Below are 18,807 nucleotides of genomic sequence, written 5' to 3'. Positions count from 1 at the left end.
CGAACCCATGCTGATGGCTTTTGAGATCGCCTTCTTTGAGCCCAAGGGCGTCGAATACATTCCTAAACATGATATTCAAGTCCGTTTCGATGTCCACCATAATTCGCCTAACGAGACTCATTCTGATTCTTGCCGTAATCACCATTGGCAGCTCCTCAGGGTGGTCATTGCACCAGTGGTCTTCCGGGCCGAAAGATATTTTAGGAAGTATTCCAGATTGAGCGTTAGGGCTTGCCGATGACACTGCCAGAACCTTTTCATCCTTTTTTGTTACTGATTTTGACTTGGGTGGTACATCTCTTCCCACCACAACATTGAAGACCACGGTTGGCGCATTTTTTGTGTTATCGGGAGGCCCTTGCCTTGGCTTCACAGCTCGACTACGGTCTTTCTCAGACCGTTCATGCTCTCTCCTTCTCAGTTCTAGTATGAATTGCAAGAACTCAATTAACTTACCCTCTCGGATGGTCTATTCTAAATCATCCTTCAAATCAAAACAGTCTTAGGTTTTGTGTCCAAAACCCTTGTGGTAGTTACAATACAAACTTTTGTTTCCACCCGTTTTGTCCTTGAGCTACCGAGGTTTGGACAATATGCCTTTGTCTGCAATTTGCTTATAGACTTCCACAATAGTGCTGTGAGAGGGGTATAGTTAGTAAATCCGCCTACTAGGGGAAACGGTTTGAATGTCTTTTCAGACGTTCCCTCTTTTGGTACCTCCTTTAGTTTCTCCACATAGCCGCCATGATGAGTTGGTGGTGGATTGGGTGGCTGCTCCTTATTGGCAGCCACCACTTAACCAACTTCTTCATCATTGATATACTCCCTCGCCACATTTTGGATTTCTTGCATGGTCTAAACAAGCTTAGTAGTGAGATGTTTCCTAAAGTCCTCATTCAACAGGCCATTTGTCAGCCATAGGCTCGCTACCGAGTCCGTCCATCAGTCTCCAAACATTCATCATTGAACCAATCGAGGAACTTCCTCGTTGGCTTGCCAGCACGCTGCGTGACCCCCAACAAGTTGATTGGGTGCTTGGCTTTGGCTATTCACGTGGTGAACTACGCTAAAAACCTTTGTGAGATGTCCGTGAAGGCCGTAATGGACTCTTGCGGGAGCGCGTTAAACGACCGTATCGTCAGACCTGCCAGGGTTGCCAGAAAAGCACGGCATCTGACGGTGTCACCAACACCCTCCAGGTTCATTCTGGCCTCAAAGGCCATCAGATGTTCTTGGGGGTCTTTGTCCCATCGTACCTCATGTCCATGGGATTGTCAAAATTTTTTGGCAGCCGGACCTGGAGGATTGAGGGGTGGAAAGGGGTTGCATCCATAATGATGGGGTCCCGTCGCTTGTTTCCACTATCACTCCTGGTCTCCCCGTGGCCTTTCGACCTATCATGGGTGTAAGAGTAAGACTGGGCCTCAGCTCGTCCTCGTTCATTGTGCCTCCTGGGCTTCTTCCACAGTCTTCCGACCTCTTGGTGGGAGATCGGGTGCGAGACAGACTTGGACGAGAGTCTTTACTGGCTCGGGATAGTAGCGATCCCTTGCTGTTAGCTCTCTTTCCATGTTTTGCATTCAGTGTCAGAGTTCCTGCATGATCTTTGAGTTTTTATCTCCTGTACCAAATGGGTGTCTCTCGGGAGATCTGGAGGGGGTCATCCTGACGGGAGGGTGGTCTCGAGCATTCTTGATAAGAGACTGCGAAGCTTACCCTGCTTTTCAATCGGGCTCCCCCCTCCTCTCGTACTTCCCAAGAGCCCCATAATTGCGCCAGGTCCCCACAGATGGTGCCAATGATCCATTGCTTGGGTAGAATGGCGGGTCGGGTGAGGTCGAGGTTGGAGCAACTGGGTGTCAGAGAGGATCTGGACCTAGGCACGAGCTTTGGGGGTAAGGTGATCGGCCAAGTTATCAATCGGTCAGCGGGGGGCTACGTTCAAGGACATTCCGATGCTTAAGTTAGTGTCTGTATGAAGAGGCGACCAATTAGGGTAAAAAAGGTGACGTACGTCTGGAAAAGGATAGGTCCCTCCCCATTTATACTCTGCACTTGGGTGGGCTCCTTTAACTTGGGCCCATCTACCTGGAAGCTTCTACTAGCTGTCTAGGTTTTCTCAACGGGGTGTGAGGTGGCGCGCAGGTCACCTCTGGGTCCGGGTCGAGTAACCCGGCGGGTCAGTGGTCCGTAGCCAGATCCGAATCCTTGTTTGGGCTGAGCTAGAACACTTATATATTTAAACATTAACACTTTTAAAATTATTAAAATGTATGTTCATAAAAAATTTTATTTTTCAATTATAACACATTTAAAATTATTAAGTTATATACAAAATATTTTTGAAACACATCCAAAATCATAAATCTAAAATTTAAATTTAAATGTTGAAAACAAAATTAATTTTTTTATATCTTATTCGATAAAAATGCATCTAATATTTCTTATTTTTTTATTAGTATCATTTTTTCATTACTCATTTGAACATTAAAGTTTTTAAAATTATTAAAGTGTATGTTCATAAGTTTTTTTTTAATTTAACACATCTAAAATTATTAAGTTATATGCAAAAATTTTTTGAAACACATCCAAAATCATAAATCTAACATTTAAATTTAAACATTAAAAGTAAAATTAATTTTTTTAATATCTTATTCGATAAAAACTCATGTAATATTTCTTATTTATTATTATCAGTTGGATTTTTCATTACTTATATATTTAAAAATTAATATTTTTGAAAATTAAAATTTATGTTCATAAAATTTTGTTTTATTTTTAATTATAACACATCTAAAATTATTAAGTTATTTACAAAATATTTTTGAAACACATCTAAAATCGTAAATCTAAAATTTAAATTTAAACTTTAAAAACAAAATTAATTTTTTTATACCTTATTCGATAAAAATGCATCAAATATTTTTTATTTTTTTTTATTAGTATCATTTTTTCATTACTCATTTGAACATTAACGTTTTTAAAATTATTAAAATATATGTTCATAAAATTTTTTTTCAATTATAACATCTCTAAAATTATTAAATTATATACAAAATATTTTTGAAACACATCCAAAATCATAAATCTAAAATTTAAATTTAAACGTTAAAAATAAAATTATTTTTTATATCTTATTCGATAAAAACTCATATAGTATTTCTTTTTTTATTATTAGTTGGATTTTTTGTAACACCCTACCATACAGAGTCTTATGCTTAAGTCATAAAACAGGGATGGCATGGTATTATGACCTCTAAAGTAAAATTTAGTAAACGTAGTAGTGTGAACAACGTTTATAACTAGGAGATTTTGAAGAAAAAAGGGGTAAAATAAAATCATTAAATTGAAAAGCGCAAACTCTGATCGATAACATAACGTAATGGACAAGGATAAGCTAAAACGAGAATATATACAATAGAGTGCCAAAAACACGAATATCAAAACTCAAGATCCGGTTGCAAAGATAATCGGTCCGAGCATAAAAGTATATATAATATATATAAAGTAAGAAACCTAAAAGGACAAAAATACAAAAAACCTATTCTCCAAAACCACCTCTAAGAGGAGAACACAATATGTATTATTTAGTGGAGATAAAAAGTATCTAAGCAAAAATATAAAACCAAAATAAAGTCCCGAGAACCAAGGATCTTCGCTAATCCAGAAGTCTCCAGCATGCGTCAGTGAGAAGCCTCATGTCCTGCATCTAAAAACTACAAAATCCGCATGGGTGAGAACCATAGGTTCTCAGTATGGTAACAGTGTCCACATATCTAACATGTAATGTCCTGGGAAAGCCGAAGGCAATCCTAGAACTTCCAACAGATAAATCAAAGCTTAAAAACAGATTAAACCATAAGTGGCAACTGACTAAAGATCTTTAGTCTAATTAATACTTCCCTTTCCAAATCCTTCAGACCTTCCAACCACTAGCAGCAATATAATATGGCAAACACAATTATATCAGGCAAGTAGATAATATGCATATGATGTATGCCTGTCCTAATGGCTGATGAGTCTCATCTGTCGGTTATAAAACCAGCCCGACAAGTCCTGGTAGCTAACCATTGGACTGTCCCTCTGTCGTGCATCCCCAACTCGAGTTATACTCAACATAATTCATAATTCATATCCAACACCCTCACTGGTGTATATTCACCGGGGTGAGCTCATCCGGAACTTTCACAGTGTCCAGCCACACTTACGACATAGGGTCAGCAGAGTATCGAGTCTCCACTTGGAGCACGTGGTGGCTAACCACTGCTTTCACCCAGAGAAACTCGTATCTCAGATGGTGGAACTGCAACATTCACATTTCATTCAATAAGCATATATGCAATCATACTCAGTCATACTTCATTAATGGCTCCGCCGTAATTCGGCAATAACTCAGCCATCCGGCTCATAATTCAATCCAGAGCCAGCCAATTTATTAACAAATACAGCCCTTCGGCTCATGGCACATAAAGTACTTCCACCGCCATCCTCCGTATCTCATATAATCATCTTTGATCATCATTAATCATTCTCCCCTTTCTTCATTCATAAGTTACCATATTCCCTAGCTCATTTCCCATTACTAGGCATCTCATAAGGATTTATGACATAAGAGGTGAGATCGGAGGCTTAGTAGTCTGAAATTTGGCTTTAAAAACTCAAAAAATCAACCTTGGGATGAAAACCGGGTCACGCGTGCGCGTCGTCCACGTATACGCGTGGATAGGAGAAAAGCCAAGTGACGCGTACGCGTGGGTGCGTTCTGTGCCCCACGCACAAAACCAGCACAATTCTCGTACAACTCTCGAAAACTTGGCTGGGCATTTGTTTCAGCACATCGACACGTACGCGTCGGCCAAGTGGCACGTGGATAGTGAAAATGACGTATGCACGTCGGCCACGCTTATGCGTCGGTGTGTGTTCTGCCAAAAATTTTTCTAAGTTAAAAGCTACAGAATTCACAATTTCAAACCCCAATCTTCTGACGGCCATAACTTCTCCATTTCAAATCATTTTTCACCCGTTCTTTAAACGGCATACACATCCTAGATCCAGTTTCATTTCTAAACAATTTTGGCACAAATCGGGGATTCGGAGTCCAAGTTATGCTCCGTCAAAGTATGCCCAAAAATTACATTTTCATACAAAACCATAACGTGCCATTTTCAAAACAAACCAATCCCAACACTTTTTAAAATCAACCAAAACATACCAAAAATCAACATCAAGCCTCTTCAACTCATACATTAATATTTTTATCAAATTCACAAACTACCATCCACCATTTTAACCAATCTCAACCAAATAACTCAATTTCAAACACAATATCATGCTATATGTATACATCCTCATCTCAATTTCCAACAAACCAACCCCCATCAACCACCAATTCATACAATCAATATAATCCTCACCATCAATATAATTTCACCCACAATTCAATCTCATCCAATCATTAAGCATATATCAAAATATGCATATCCCTCATGCATCATACTATTAAAACATCAATATTCACAATCACATATATGACCACACAATTTATCTCAACCATTCAACAACATCAACAATTCAAATCCTATCTTAGGGCCTCTAGCCTAAGTTTTCACACCACATTACATTTTAGATACAGAAAATCGAGACCATAACTTAGCCGATTTCCCCGCTCAACTGGATCACTTCCAAATCACTTTTTCACAAGCTCTCAAGGTTTCAACACCTCCAAGAACAGATTTTTAACACACCAAAGCCCTTTTCCAAACTTTCCAAAATCTCAATCAAGCTTCAATATTCATATACACACTACCTAAGCCACAATTATCACATCCAAACACAACAACTCAATACCCAACATCATTAACCAACAAATTCCACTAGGATTGAGAATCTTACCACACCCAAGGATCAAGGAGATAAGATTAATCTTCTCTTCAAGCTAGTTCCTATAACATCAAAGAGCCCAAAATCTCAACACTTTTTTCTATAAAATTCGAATTTAGGGGCTGAGAAACCGAACCAAAATCTTGGCTTACCTCAAAAACAAAGTAGTGGGTTTTGTAGAGCTCGTTGCGGTGAACGCATGGCCACAAACGGTGTGGCAATCGAGCTCCAAATCAAAAGTTGTGGTGGTTTGAAAATCAAATGAGAGTTGGAACTTTGGAAGAGTGTTTTTCCCCTCCCTTTCTCATTTTCAGCGTGTTTGATTGTTTAGAGAGGAGAGAGAGTGCTGTTTTTAAGGTTTTAGGTTTAATTTGGTTGGGGCAAGGGTCCAATATGGGTACGGTTGGGCCGGTTTGGCCTGTTCGGTCCAATCTTTGGTCGATTTCTATAAAATTGGTATCAAAATTCTCGTTTCAATCCCCTCTATCATATTAAGCCATAAAAATCACATTTTTGACTTTCTAGAATAAATTCTAATTTATGGGTTAATTAGTCATTAATTAATCGAATTTTACATTTTTTCATTATTTATTTGAATATTAATATTTTTAAAATTATTAAAATGTATGTTCATAAGAATTGTTTTTCCTTTCAATTATAACACATCTAAAATTATTAAGTTATATTAAAAATATTTTTGAAACACATCTAAAATCATAAATCTAAATTTTAAATTTAAACGTTAAAAATAAAATTAATTTTTTATATCTTATTCGAAAAAAATGTATCTAATATTTTTTAATTTTTTTATTATTAGTTGGATTTTTTCATTACTTATTTGAACATTAATATTTTTTAAATTATTAAAATAAATAATTAAGTTAAATTTTTTAGATCTTATTCAATAAAAATATATCTAACATATTTTATTATAGTATTAATTAGTTGGAATTTTTATTATTTATTTGAGCATTGGTATTTTTTCATTTTAAAGTCTTTATTAATTTTAAAATTAAAATTTTGAATTTTATTTTATTTGGTGTTTGGATGTGTATTTAAATTGTAATTTGTTAGTAATTAAAAATGTTAAAATTGAAATAAAAATTTTAAATTTTAAATTTCAGTTTTATTTAATTTGTATTTTAGATGTAGTATATTTAATTTAAAAAAATACTAAATTTATTTGGATGTATTTATTTTAATTTTTCTTAAATATTATGATAAAAAGCTGAATAAATGACATTTTTAAAGGATCTAAGAGCAACTCCAATGCTAAGAAATAGAGTTCCTCTTTTGACATATGGGGACTCAATTACCATTGGAGTGAAAAGGGAATGAGGGCTCTTCACGGGGATCAAGGTTGAGAGTCCCTCTAAGCAGGAACTTGCAACAACCAATAAAATCATGCCATGTGGTAAGTTAATAAAAAAAATAACAAATATATTAAATATATATTAAATACTTATATATCTATTTAATTAATTATTTATATTAATTATTTAATAATTAGTTATATTAAATTATAATTAATATAAATAATTATGTTAAATCAATATCAAATATTATTTATATTGTTATATTAAATCATAATTAATTAAATTTATTTTACATAAAAAATAAATTTAATTTTTATATATTATAAAATAATTTTTAGTTGAATTATTTATTTTTATTTATAAAATTTAAAATACTAATCAAATTTAAGTTATTTATTTTAATATTTTATAATATGGAATTATTTTGAATTTATAAATTTAAATAATATTATTAAAAAATAATAATTATTATATTAATTTTAATTACTTAATTAATTAATTAATTAGGTGGGACCACAATAGGAATTAAAGTTAATTCCTTCTAGTGTAGAAGAGAGAGATTCATTGAGTTCCTATTTATTGGTTATGACGCAAAATCTGATGTGGAGTCACTTTTTATGACAAGTGGGCCATAAATAGGAACTGAGATGAGTTCCCTACTGGAGATGGTCTAATTGAACTGTTGTTGAAAATATCAATGGTCCCTGCACGACTATCAACGTCACTGTTAATTTTGGCTAATTATTGTCACTAGAGCTTAACTACCAATAAACTTTATCCGCTTGAAGATGAAGCAAAATTATCATTACTTATTTTAAGATCTGATCAGAAATCACTCTTTCTATTTCTATGGCACCTGCATCTTTTTACCTACTAAAACTTTAGATAATTGTTGACTCCGCAAATTAAACTTTTTCTCTCTAACCTTACATTAATGTTCTAATCCTGCTGGGTTTTTTTTTTTCTTTTTTTTTTTATCCTGCGTCCCGAAGCAATTCTTCCTTCTCTTCCCATTCTGTAATGTCTTCCCCTTACGAAGAAAAGTAACACTGTTTGAAGGCCTCTTCCCACCTTATACTAATTGCAACCTTTCACCAAACTTTTACTAATCAATTCCCATTTATTCACCTCATGTTCTAAGCTCCCCACACACATGCATATAAATACCACACACACACACACCCTCCTTCCACTTCAAATTAAGCAAACTCAAAAGTTTATATCATTCTTTTCTACCTTCATCTATTTTGCCCTCAGAAAATGGCAAGCCCAATGATCCACTTCTTCAGCATCTTGTTCTTGTTACAAACAATCTCAGCACAAACAATAGCTCCAGCACCAGCAGGACCAACAAACATCACAAAAGTTCTGGAAAAAGCAGGACAGTTCACAACCTTCATGAAGCTCCTCAAGGCCACACAGGTAGCCGATCGGATCAACTCACAGCTCAACAACTCCAACCAAGGCCTCACGATCTTCGCGCCAACCGATAACGCCTTCGCCACCCTCAAATCTGGCACCTTAAACTCCATAAGCACCCAAGACCAGCTCCAACTGGTGCAGTACCACATTATCCCGACCCTCTACACCATGTCACAGTTCCAAACCGCAAGTAACCCCTTGCACACGCAAGCCGGTAGCAGCGACGACGGACAGTACCCCCTCAATGTTACTACTTCAGGGAACCAAGTGAATGTCACCACTGGAGTGGTGGACACAACTGTGTCCAACACTATCTACAGTGATAACCAACTTGCTGTGTACCAGGTGGACCAGGTGCTTCTTCCTTTGGCTCTCTTTGGCGCTCCCCCTACCGCGGCTCCTGCCGAGGCTCCAGCTCCGAGTAAGCCGGAGAAGAATGTGAGGGCCGCCTCGGATGCTCCCTCGGGCTCTTCGGATTCGTCCACGGATGCTTCAAGTGCAGTGGCTGTGAATGGCTACACAGTGAAAGGAGCATTGGTTGTTGCAGTTATCACTGCCATGATGATGAGTGTTTCTTGGTTGTGAATGTAAGTCTTGAGATGGCTTCCTTTCTTTTTTTTTGTATTTTTTTTTCGTTTTTTGTTATTATTTTTTACCTTGCTCCACAGAATGTCATGTTGATTGGTGATGGTGATGGAGATCTCTTGTACTGTGTATTGCTGCAATATTAAGAAAAAAAGTTTTGGATTCGTTTTTCTTTTCTTTTTGCTGGTTTCAATTCGTACTTTCAGTTATTTAAATATTAATCAAGTTTTATCATTTTCTTCCTTCTCATTATCTTGATTTAAAAAAAATAGCCGTGTAACAAAATTATATTCATATATAAATATCCACTTCTTTGGTCGATAAAACATTGACTAAATTTCTATTTTAGTCTGAGATTTATACAATTACTCATTTTAGTTCTCAAAATTTAAAATTACCCATAGAAAAAGAGTTATTTTGGAAAGATAGAATTTTTTCAACTAAGAAGATTTCAATGACCAAAATAGATAGCTGACTCTGTCTCAAAGACTCAAAAAGGAATTTAGTCACAAAACATTCCTCTACTACTCATCAGTCATCATAGAAAGTAGAAACAGAAAATTTTTTCTGCTTCCACAAAGCATAAAAAATGAGGTTCACGGCAGTAAAAAATGAATACAGTTCTACTCGTTCAATCAAAATTATTAGCACCAAAAATTCGCAAACCAGGTCATAATAAATATTTCCTTACAAATAAAAGTGGATGGTGTAACATCAATCTACAAATTTGAATAGATCAAGTGTTCATTAGATGGCAGAAGCTTTTCATTGCCAGTTAGAACAGAACTCAATCATGTTGAAGAATTTTGTTACGTGTATATAATTTAAAACATAGGGTGATATTATACTCTCAACAATAGATGAGGTGTTTAGCAAATCTAAGTGAAGCCACATCTCATCCAATGGTTGAAGTATCAATACAATATAAATGGAAAAAAGCTCAATAGTCAGCAAATTTATTTTTAGACCACACTTTTAAATATTGCTAATTAACTGCTAGTCAAAAATAATAAAATCTATTGGCCTTCTAGCATTCCTTATATAACCTGACATTCCTTATATAAATGCACATGAGATTTTTTCCTTTTGACGATATCGCCCAACTCTACAAGTTTCTAATAAAGAATATAGCAACTTAAGAATCAAAAGCCCATTTCTTACGCCAGAGCTTGATGGACACAAACACAATGCTGTGTAAAGGTTGGACACAGATTAGGATACTGCAAATTAAATTAAAGTTGTACAAACGGCAATTTCAACAAAATAGACTTCACAGCAACTAGTGATTCAATGATGATGTGAACTGTGAAGAAAGAATACGTCAAAAACGTAAATAATGGTTGCCTAGAATTAAAAAGTCATCAATTCATAGATAGTTACAACAACCACATAAACCAAAATGGGGCTGCATCAAAATGTGCCTTCTCTAACTACCACCCATCCCATCCCTTCTGCTGAAAGCAAAAGCTTCCCCAAAAGCACATTACTTATCTTACAAGCATCTTGGGGATGGCCTACGTATCCCTCTCAACAACCGTTAGCAAGTGATTAGTCAACACTCAATATTATTGCTGTGGTCCCTTAAAGAAATCAAGAAAGTCTGTAACTTCCGCCAAGAAAAACATATTTGGAGCAGCGCTTTCTAATCTCTTGCCAATCAAAAATGGAACTCGTATCCCCCACCCCCGGGAAAGCCTCCTCCGAAACCACCACCGGGAAAGCCACCTTCGAATGTGAAGTGATACTGCTGTCCACCAAACCCACCGGCACCAAATGGATTGAACCCACCACCCCCGCCACCGGCCATGTCTTCAAGGTCCTCCCCTCTATCATATCTTGTGCGTTTGCCTTCGTCACTAAGTACCTAAAAACGCAATGAACCAACCACTTATTCAACAAAATATAAACGTCCCACAAATTTCTCTGAAGTGTAAAGATATTGAACATAAGTGAAAAATGATTCTGTAAGAATGATAAACCAGATATCCTCCCCTCATAAAAGCAAAGTCAGGTTAGAAAAGAGTATGACATCTTATTCATGAATATGACCTCATATGCTGCAGCGATTTCTCGGAACTTAGCCTCTGCTTCTTCCCTGTTTTCTACATTCTTATCCGGGTGCCATTGCAAAGCAAGTTTCTTGTATGCGCGTTTTATCTCAGAGGCGGAAGCTGTTTTTGAGATTCCCAAAATCTTGTAGTAATCCTTGCGTTTGCTCAGCTTTAGAGCTTTCTCAGCCCTCATTACTGCTTCACGGATATTCATATCCTGCATTTACAGACAAAGTACTACTCATCCACAGCATAAACATATGTTTATAAAAGCATTGCGGTATTAGTGAATCATAAAATACCAAATGTTCAACTTCAAATAAGTAAAATTAAATAAAAAGATTTTACTGCAAGTCGAAAACCTTACTATGATGATGATGCGCTTTTTAATGCAGATTTTGTTTGGGAAAATAAGAAAAAGGTTTCACTTGTAATTATCAAATTCAACAGCTAAGATCATGAAATAGAGATAAGGAAAGTCTGTTTCGTTTCCTTACTGGATTAATTAATTATACAGGTCAAGAAATTTATCCAAATCTCAGAATCATAAAAATACAAGAATAACAGGGTTTGAGCCAAAGAATAACACGACAAAGGACTAAACTAATTCATCCTATTGAGTTATTAACTAAGAGAGCTAATGAGGTCAGACCAACTTCAGTCTCAAGTTTAACCTATTAATAACCTACAATAAACTTTTTGGATCAACGCATATGGACACTGGTAAAAGATCTAATTTGTCTGGTTCTAACATGAAGCGACATGTATTGGGTCACCTTTCTTTTATGTTTGCTTTCTCTCTTGTTCCTGTACGGTATCCTCAATTTACATACTCCGCTTATCTCTTCTCTTTCTCAAGGATTTCTTATCTCGGGAACAATGAATTGAAAATGGAAATATGAATATTTCTTCCTCAGAAAAATCATTTTAAACACTAATTAATTATAATGTTTGAAACATGCTATATGAGTTCAAACTATAAAACAAACCTGAGGAGATTTTTGAGCAGCTGATTTCAGATCCTCAACAGCTCCCTCCCAATCCTCTATTAGAAGTTTGGCTTCTCCCCTCTGAAATATTGAGCATCCAAAAAGAGAATTAGTGCAGCCCATATAAGATATTACTACTACAACATATTTGATCCATCTCGTTACAAAAGACATAACACGAATAAAAGAAAAGACAATTTCTATAAGATTATGGCCCAAAAAATTATTGTCGACAGATAAAAGAAGCACAATTTCGAAATTATATCAAACCTGAACAAGGGCTTCAAGAAGCTCCTCATTGATTTTAAGAGCTTCATTACAACTGTCCAAGGCATCTTTTCCTCTGCCAAGCTTGACTAGGACTTTACATAATTCTAGATGAAGATGAACATTATGTGCAAGATGATCAGGGTCAACTGCAAGTGCAGTTTTGAATTCCTCCACTGCCACACGGAGTTTACCCTTGTTTGCATTATCTTCAGCCTTCATGAAGAACATAAGAGAAAAGACAACAAATCGTCAACATCCAAAACAAAAAGAAGATAGAAAAATTGACATGTAATGGTATGCTACAAGAAATTTCAAAAGTTAATCAGGGCTTACACTTTTTGTCTTTTTGAGTAGATTTTTCAATCCAAAATATGCTTTTTTTAATTCACTGTGCTCTGGATCCAGGCGGAGGCCTTTCTGGTAATGCCTAAATATATATATTCACACATAAGATGCATTAATTTGTATTTTTTTTTAAAAATACATAAAATGCTAGAATAATTCAACAACATTTTCCACTTGACAAACCTGGTGGCAACATCATGATCAGCTAAATAGTAATATGCACGACCACGCAACAACAATGCCTCTAAATTATTTTCATCTTCCTTAAGAAGGAATCCAGACTCAGCTATGGCATTTTCATACTCTTTATCAGCTATCAATAACTTCACTTTCAGTAGCTTAGCCTATGGAAAGAAATGCATATAGAGTTAACGTGCTGCTTGAATATAACAAACCCAATCCCTTCAGACTACATAGATATGAAGCTGAAATGATATTAATGAAACTGAAAGAACATAAAAATGTTACCTCCATGCAAGCTGGAGAAAAAACAAGAACAACTTTATCAATATATTCTAAAGATTTTATGAAGTTTCCTGAACCAAAAAGGGACTGAGCTGTTTCTAGGGCACTCTTAGCCTGCAATAGCTGGGAGAGCTCCTTTTCTGCAGTTGAATGTCCAGGTTTGAGCTCCAGAAACTTCTTGTAGCTCCCCTCAGATTGCTCATATCTACATTAAAAGCACATGAATGATATTAAATTTCAAATCAGGATTATGAGATACTTGGGGGATAAAGATGGGAGGCAAGAAGTGGATAAAGATGGGTTAGCATGATGGCTAGTTTCTGAAGAGGTAAAGCTTTTTGAAGAGGTGCTTGTGCTTTTTAAAAGCACTTACACCAGATTTTATTTATTTTTCCACACATATTTCCCGCCATTATATTGCCATTCAAATACTCATATATTTCTAATTTCTCAATCTAACATTCACAAATTCTAACACAATCTTCATATATTTTTTATTTTTCAACCTAATCTTCACAATTTCAACACAAATACATCTCTATCACGTATTAGGTATGAACTTCTATCTATTTATATTATTTTTTGTGCGTTGTTTTTGTATTTTTTAGTAGATGTTTGTTTTCTCTGTTCTTTAAAACATGAAGGATACCTGATTTATGGAAACCAATCATATGTGTCCCATTTTCTGTGATTTGTAAAAGTGAGTCAATATATATAGATGGGTAATGACGTATCAGTACTAACATTGGATTACATACAAGTTTTATTATCGACTAATGATAACTCTATTTATATTAATATAGAGAGTAAATCAAATAAATATTTAAATAATTGATCTCTAAAATTTGAAACAAAAAATTATTCTTCATTATAAATATATTTATTATAATTTTTTTAATTTTTAAAAGCTGTTTTACCAAACACAATTATAGTGCTTGTGCTTGTTAAAAACTATTTTTAACACGCAAATGCTGCAACTTAAAAAGCTGTCTTTTAGAAGACAGCTTTCATAAACTACTTTCGAAAAGTAAAAGCTTTACCAAACCAAGTCTAAGATTCAAATGTCTTTTAACCAAAACAAATGCTCAAGAGAAAATACATTTCAATAAGCATCACATAATTTTGGTTTCGACACTATCACCTGTTCTTAGAAAACTTTATTTTTATCATCTTACCATCTTCAAAACCAAGACCTAGCATTTAGCATGGAATTTCCTCTAAAGATTATAAAACATGAAGCAAAGGGATAGGATTAAATTCTTCAAATCAACCAGACCTGCACAATTGACGAAGAACTGATGCACGGAATAGATATGCTTCTGAAAGATTTGGGTCTGCTTCTATGGCAGCATTTAGATCATCAAGTGCCTCAGTATAATGTTTAACTTTTATACTTTCAGATACCTTATCAAATAACTCAGCAGCATTTCCAGATTTTCCACCTGATACAACCAACAAGACGGTTCAAGCAACAGACAGCAATTCGACATTGAACCACTGTAGAACTTCTAGAGGCACGAAAATTGCTAGAAATGACAATTTTTGGGGATGTGCACGTGAATTTATTTGATCAATCCTAATGGAGAAATGTGGTTTTTCCATTGAAAAAATGGAAAGGCAAAATAAACACATGGCACAAAATAAAGAAACAACATTCCTGGATATGCAATATCACATTTTGGACTTCGGGTCAAAGAAGAGGGCCTAAGGCTGCAATATCACTTTTTAATGCAGCTCCTCACTTTCTAACTATGGTTGATAAAAGATGCATGGCAAAACCTTCCATCTTCCATTTATGAACCGATGCTACACTACATATCAACAAAAATACATTGTTTTGATCAATACGCCATCAAATAGGTCCTTACTTTTTCTCTTCTTTTTCTTTCTACCAGTGATAATAATTCAAATACGACCCTAATATATCAAATGCACACCATGTTCTTTCCCAAACTCAAATCCACCTAAGAAGTTTGACTTTTTCACCATCAAATTACAAAATTTTTACTACTGCTGTTAAGGGATCAGTCAACAAGTTCCTCATGGGGAACCGCATAGGCAAAAACCCGAATTTGTTCCTTTCGACAACAATCAATGAAACAAAGTCCGATCCAAGCACTAAAGTTATGAAATTTAAGCCGGGGCAATAAAAAGGAAATCAAATTACTCCTACAAAGCGATTTAATGAAAAGAAGAACACCAATTTTGAAGGAGATAATAAAAAACCAGATAGTCAGAGTGTTTGTTACCTGAAGCAGAAACTAGAGGCTGAAGGAGAATGAGTTGGCAAACCAAAACAAAGTTGAGTATAAAGAGCGCGTAAAGCAACCCCCTGCACGCTACCGAATCCATCGGCAGCAACAACAGACCCATAACACTAAGCATTGCAAATATTTTCCCCTTTTTGTTCTGTGTTTTGTGTGTGTCACATAAACATATCGCAGCGGAAGAAGAAGAAATCGATGGAACTGGCCACTGTTCTACACAAACAGAATAACTTGACGCAGCCGCCGGAGGCAGGAACGGCTTTTTTATTTTAATTTAATTTAATTTTAATTTGATTTGATTTGATTTGATTTTTCTTAACGAGAAGTAAATAACGAAACCAAAGGAAGGGACCGGGAATACAACCAGGTTGATATACATATCATGCCACGTAGTTTTAGCCAATCATTGTTCTACACGTTGGACTTAGGTCAACGGTGTTTGCTACGGTACAATGATAAATTAATACGTACCGATACGTTTAAAATGTGGACAAATAACAATTAAACAAGTGGAATTTATTTTCCACGTCAGCATTTAATTTTTTCTTTTTTAAATATATAATATATCATCACTTTTACTAAAACACCCTTTTAATTAAATAAAAATAAAAAATAAATTTTATTTAATTTTAATGAAAAGACTTAAACATCCTTCCTTTATTTGATTAGACAAAAATACCCTTTGAATACCCTTATCTTAACATCTTCTCCCCTAAACCCTAACTTCTCCACCACCGCCGCAAGGACTGCCACTATCCATCGCTCTCAGGCATACCATCGTCGTCTGGTCGTCCGTGCTAAATCCTCCTTCAAGAATCGCAGCTTCTTCTTCCTCGACCTCGGCGCGTCAGTTCCTGGTATTCATCTGCTCCATCGCGCTCCTGCCGCCGTCCGTCGGGCGCTCAGTCACCATCGTCTTCGTCTGGTCGTCGCAGATTCTTCCAACCCACCACCGTCTTCTGAATTGTGTTCGTCGCCTGGCCTCTGTCTCCGTCACGATTCTGCCCCCTCTTCTCAGACTGCTCAGTAGAAAAACCCATCTCTATTCCAGTTTCCTTCCTTCGAGTTCAGAGAGCAGAAGCTCAACCAAGAAAAAAACCTTAGACTTCGACGGTCAGTATGTACCCGAAGCCATGCATCATATCCCTCCAACTCCTTCCATGGCTGCTGCAAGAGAAGAAGCTGAGAATGTTATGTTTGGTGCTTTGGATAATCTCTCTGCTAATACAAAGATTAAGCCTAAGGATATTGGTGTTCTTGTTGTGAATTGCGGTTCGTTTAACCCAACTCCTTCACTTTCTGCAATGATTGTGAACAAGTACAAGCTTAGGGGTAACATTAGAAGCTTCAATTTGGGTGGTATGGGTTGTAGTGCAGGAGTTATAGCCATTGATCTTGCTAAGGACATGCTTCAAGTTCATAGGAACACTTATGCTGTTGTTGTTAGCACTGAGAACATTACTCAGAATTATAGTCATTTATCAGCTATATAATCACTGCAATCTTGTATAAATCTGACTATAGTTACTGTTTTTCTAACTATGGCTACTGACAATGTTGCTTCTTAGGCTTATCTGTGGATTACGGCCACATACACAGAGAGTAGAAAAGGTGGTGGGGATTGGCTTTCAACCTGGACTAGACCCAGGAAAGGTAAGATGATCTTTACTAATTTTTGGTTTCTTTTTCATATAATGTTGTCCGTCTTGGTAGGAATTCAATAACAATCTATGGATTTGATATGAAAAGGATGATGAAATTATGTTGTATTTGTGTTCCTCTTTAGATTGTTAGTGCTTCTCAGGCTGGAGATATTCAATTCCTTGATATAAGAAATCATAGTAGCGCCTATCTTACCATTGAAGCTCACCGGGGCTCACTCACAGCTTTAGCTGTACGTAGACACGCTCCAATCATTGCCAGTGGCTCAGCCAAGCAACTTATTAAAGTTTTCAGCCTTGAAGGAGATCAACTAGGCACTATTCGATACTATCCAGTCCTACCCTTATGGCTCAGAAAATTGGATCTGTCAGCTGCCTTAATTTCCACCCATACCAAGTCTTGCTTGCTGCTGGTGCTGCAGATGCATGTGTCTGTATCTATGCTGATGAAAACACTCAAGCAAGATGAATCTACAGTTGTTGTCCCTCACCCCCCTTCTCTTGATTTCATTGGTTGTCTCCAGCTCAGAAGAGTGCATGATACATGTCTAAGGAAAGCCATGCTTATTTCTTGCTGTTGGATGATCATGCAATACCTCGGCCAATGAGATAGTTTGGTGGTTGGGTAATTAAAACCTGTTACTACGCTTCATTGCCGCTGTGAATAAATCTGAAACATACTGGTAAGGTGAATTTCTGCTGAATTGCTGGTAGTGTATGCAACTCATTCATTAGCCTCCATGTTAGAAGGGCTGCACCTGACTGGGAGTAATCATGCGTATTTATTGGAGGCTTTGTCAAATAATATGATCTTCGTAAATGTGTGTAAATAATTTTGTTTATTATTATTTTCCATTCCAATGCTGTGTTATATCCCAATCCGCCTTTAATTTGTAAATTGTTAGCAGAATATGTAATTTAGTTTGCTGTGGGTGGTGTGACTGCTGAGAACTGAGGCATATTCACTCAAATATAATCTTCGAATTCGGGGAAACCTTGCCATGGTGTAATTTCATTCAAGTTTGAGCCAGTGTGCTGTTTTAGTACGAGACTAAAATTTCAGAATTTTTAGCTGCCGTGTTGGCATCTTCTAGTACCCAAAATCTCACTGTTTACACTGCATAGAGAATCGATAGTCTAATTTAATTTTCATCTAGTAACATTACGGTATGACTATAAGTAATCTAATAGCATGTCATTACACAATAGATTATAGATTTTTGTTTATTGTTTTGTAACCAAATCAGCTTACCAACCAACGAGTCAAATGTGTCAAATTTCATTTCAGTTTAAGCTTTTAAAGATCAACTTATTGAGGTGTTAATGATCGAGTTTGAATTGATACAATAGTACAATTAGCCTTCACTTGGTTGTTGTTAATTAGTTCATGGTTACCTACCATTGACCGTTGTGGTGGCTTTAATTGTGTAGCCAGTTATTGGAGCTACCTGGGTCCATGTCAGCTGACAGACGATACATGACATGGAATTGCACAATGGCAAGTCGCAACTTGTCAGGGGTAGACTCTGCCTCTGCCTCTAAAGAAGTAACCTAAG

The 18,807-nt window shown here is 36.0% G+C and overlaps 2 protein-coding genes across 2 annotated transcripts; one reads left to right on the top strand and one right to left on the bottom strand.

The window, feature by feature from the left end:
- The first annotated feature begins 7,984 nt into the window (after window positions 1–7,984).
- Window positions 7,985–9,367, top strand: LOC112696513 (fasciclin-like arabinogalactan protein 11). The gene has a single exon (XM_025749307.3). It carries the CDS (start codon window positions 8,457–8,459, stop codon window positions 9,201–9,203), a length of 747 nt encoding a protein of 248 aa, XP_025605092.1. The 5' UTR covers window positions 7,985–8,456; the 3' UTR covers window positions 9,204–9,367.
- A 1,024-nt stretch (window positions 9,368–10,391) lies between these two features.
- On the bottom strand, window positions 10,392–15,960 carry LOC112696511 (dnaJ protein P58IPK homolog). Its single transcript, XM_025749306.3, has 9 exons — window positions 15,573–15,960; window positions 14,600–14,765; window positions 13,327–13,528; window positions 13,042–13,202; window positions 12,847–12,940; window positions 12,514–12,726; window positions 12,244–12,324; window positions 11,253–11,471; window positions 10,392–11,067 (listed from the first exon to the last, which is right to left on the bottom strand). The coding sequence occupies exons 1-9, from the start codon at window positions 15,706–15,708 to the stop codon at window positions 10,861–10,863; spliced, it is 1,479 nt and encodes a 492-aa protein (XP_025605091.1). The 5' UTR covers window positions 15,709–15,960; the 3' UTR covers window positions 10,392–10,860.
- Window positions 15,961–18,807: the final 2,847 nt, after the last annotated feature.

The sequence above is a fragment of the Arachis hypogaea genome, chromosome 6, assembly GCF_003086295.3.
Source record: "Arachis hypogaea cultivar Tifrunner chromosome 6, arahy.Tifrunner.gnm2.J5K5, whole genome shotgun sequence".
NCBI lineage: Eukaryota > Viridiplantae > Streptophyta > Magnoliopsida > Fabales > Fabaceae > Arachis > Arachis hypogaea.
The sequence above is the reverse complement of the archived record's forward strand: the minus strand, read 5'-3'. Positions and strand labels throughout refer to the sequence as shown.

What these genes read in the sequence shown, in the direction of transcription:
- LOC112696513 (XM_025749307.3), top strand. Translation starts at nt 8,457, where the DNA reads ATGGCAAGCCCAATGATCCACTTCTTCAGCATCTTGTTCTTGTTACAA.
- LOC112696511 (XM_025749306.3), bottom strand. Translation starts at nt 15,708, where the DNA reads ATGCTTAGTGTTATGGGTCTGTTGTTGCTGCCGATGGATTCGGTAGCG. An exon ending in GCCTCTAGTTTCTGCTTCAG is followed by an intron (nt 14,766 to 15,572) that starts GTAACAAACACT and finishes TGGTTGTATCAG; the next exon opens with GTGGAAAATCTGGAAATGCT. An exon ending in TTTCTCCAGCTTGCATGGAG is followed by an intron (nt 13,203 to 13,326) that starts GTAACATTTTTA and finishes TTCTTTCCATAG; the next exon opens with GCTAAGCTACTGAAAGTGAA.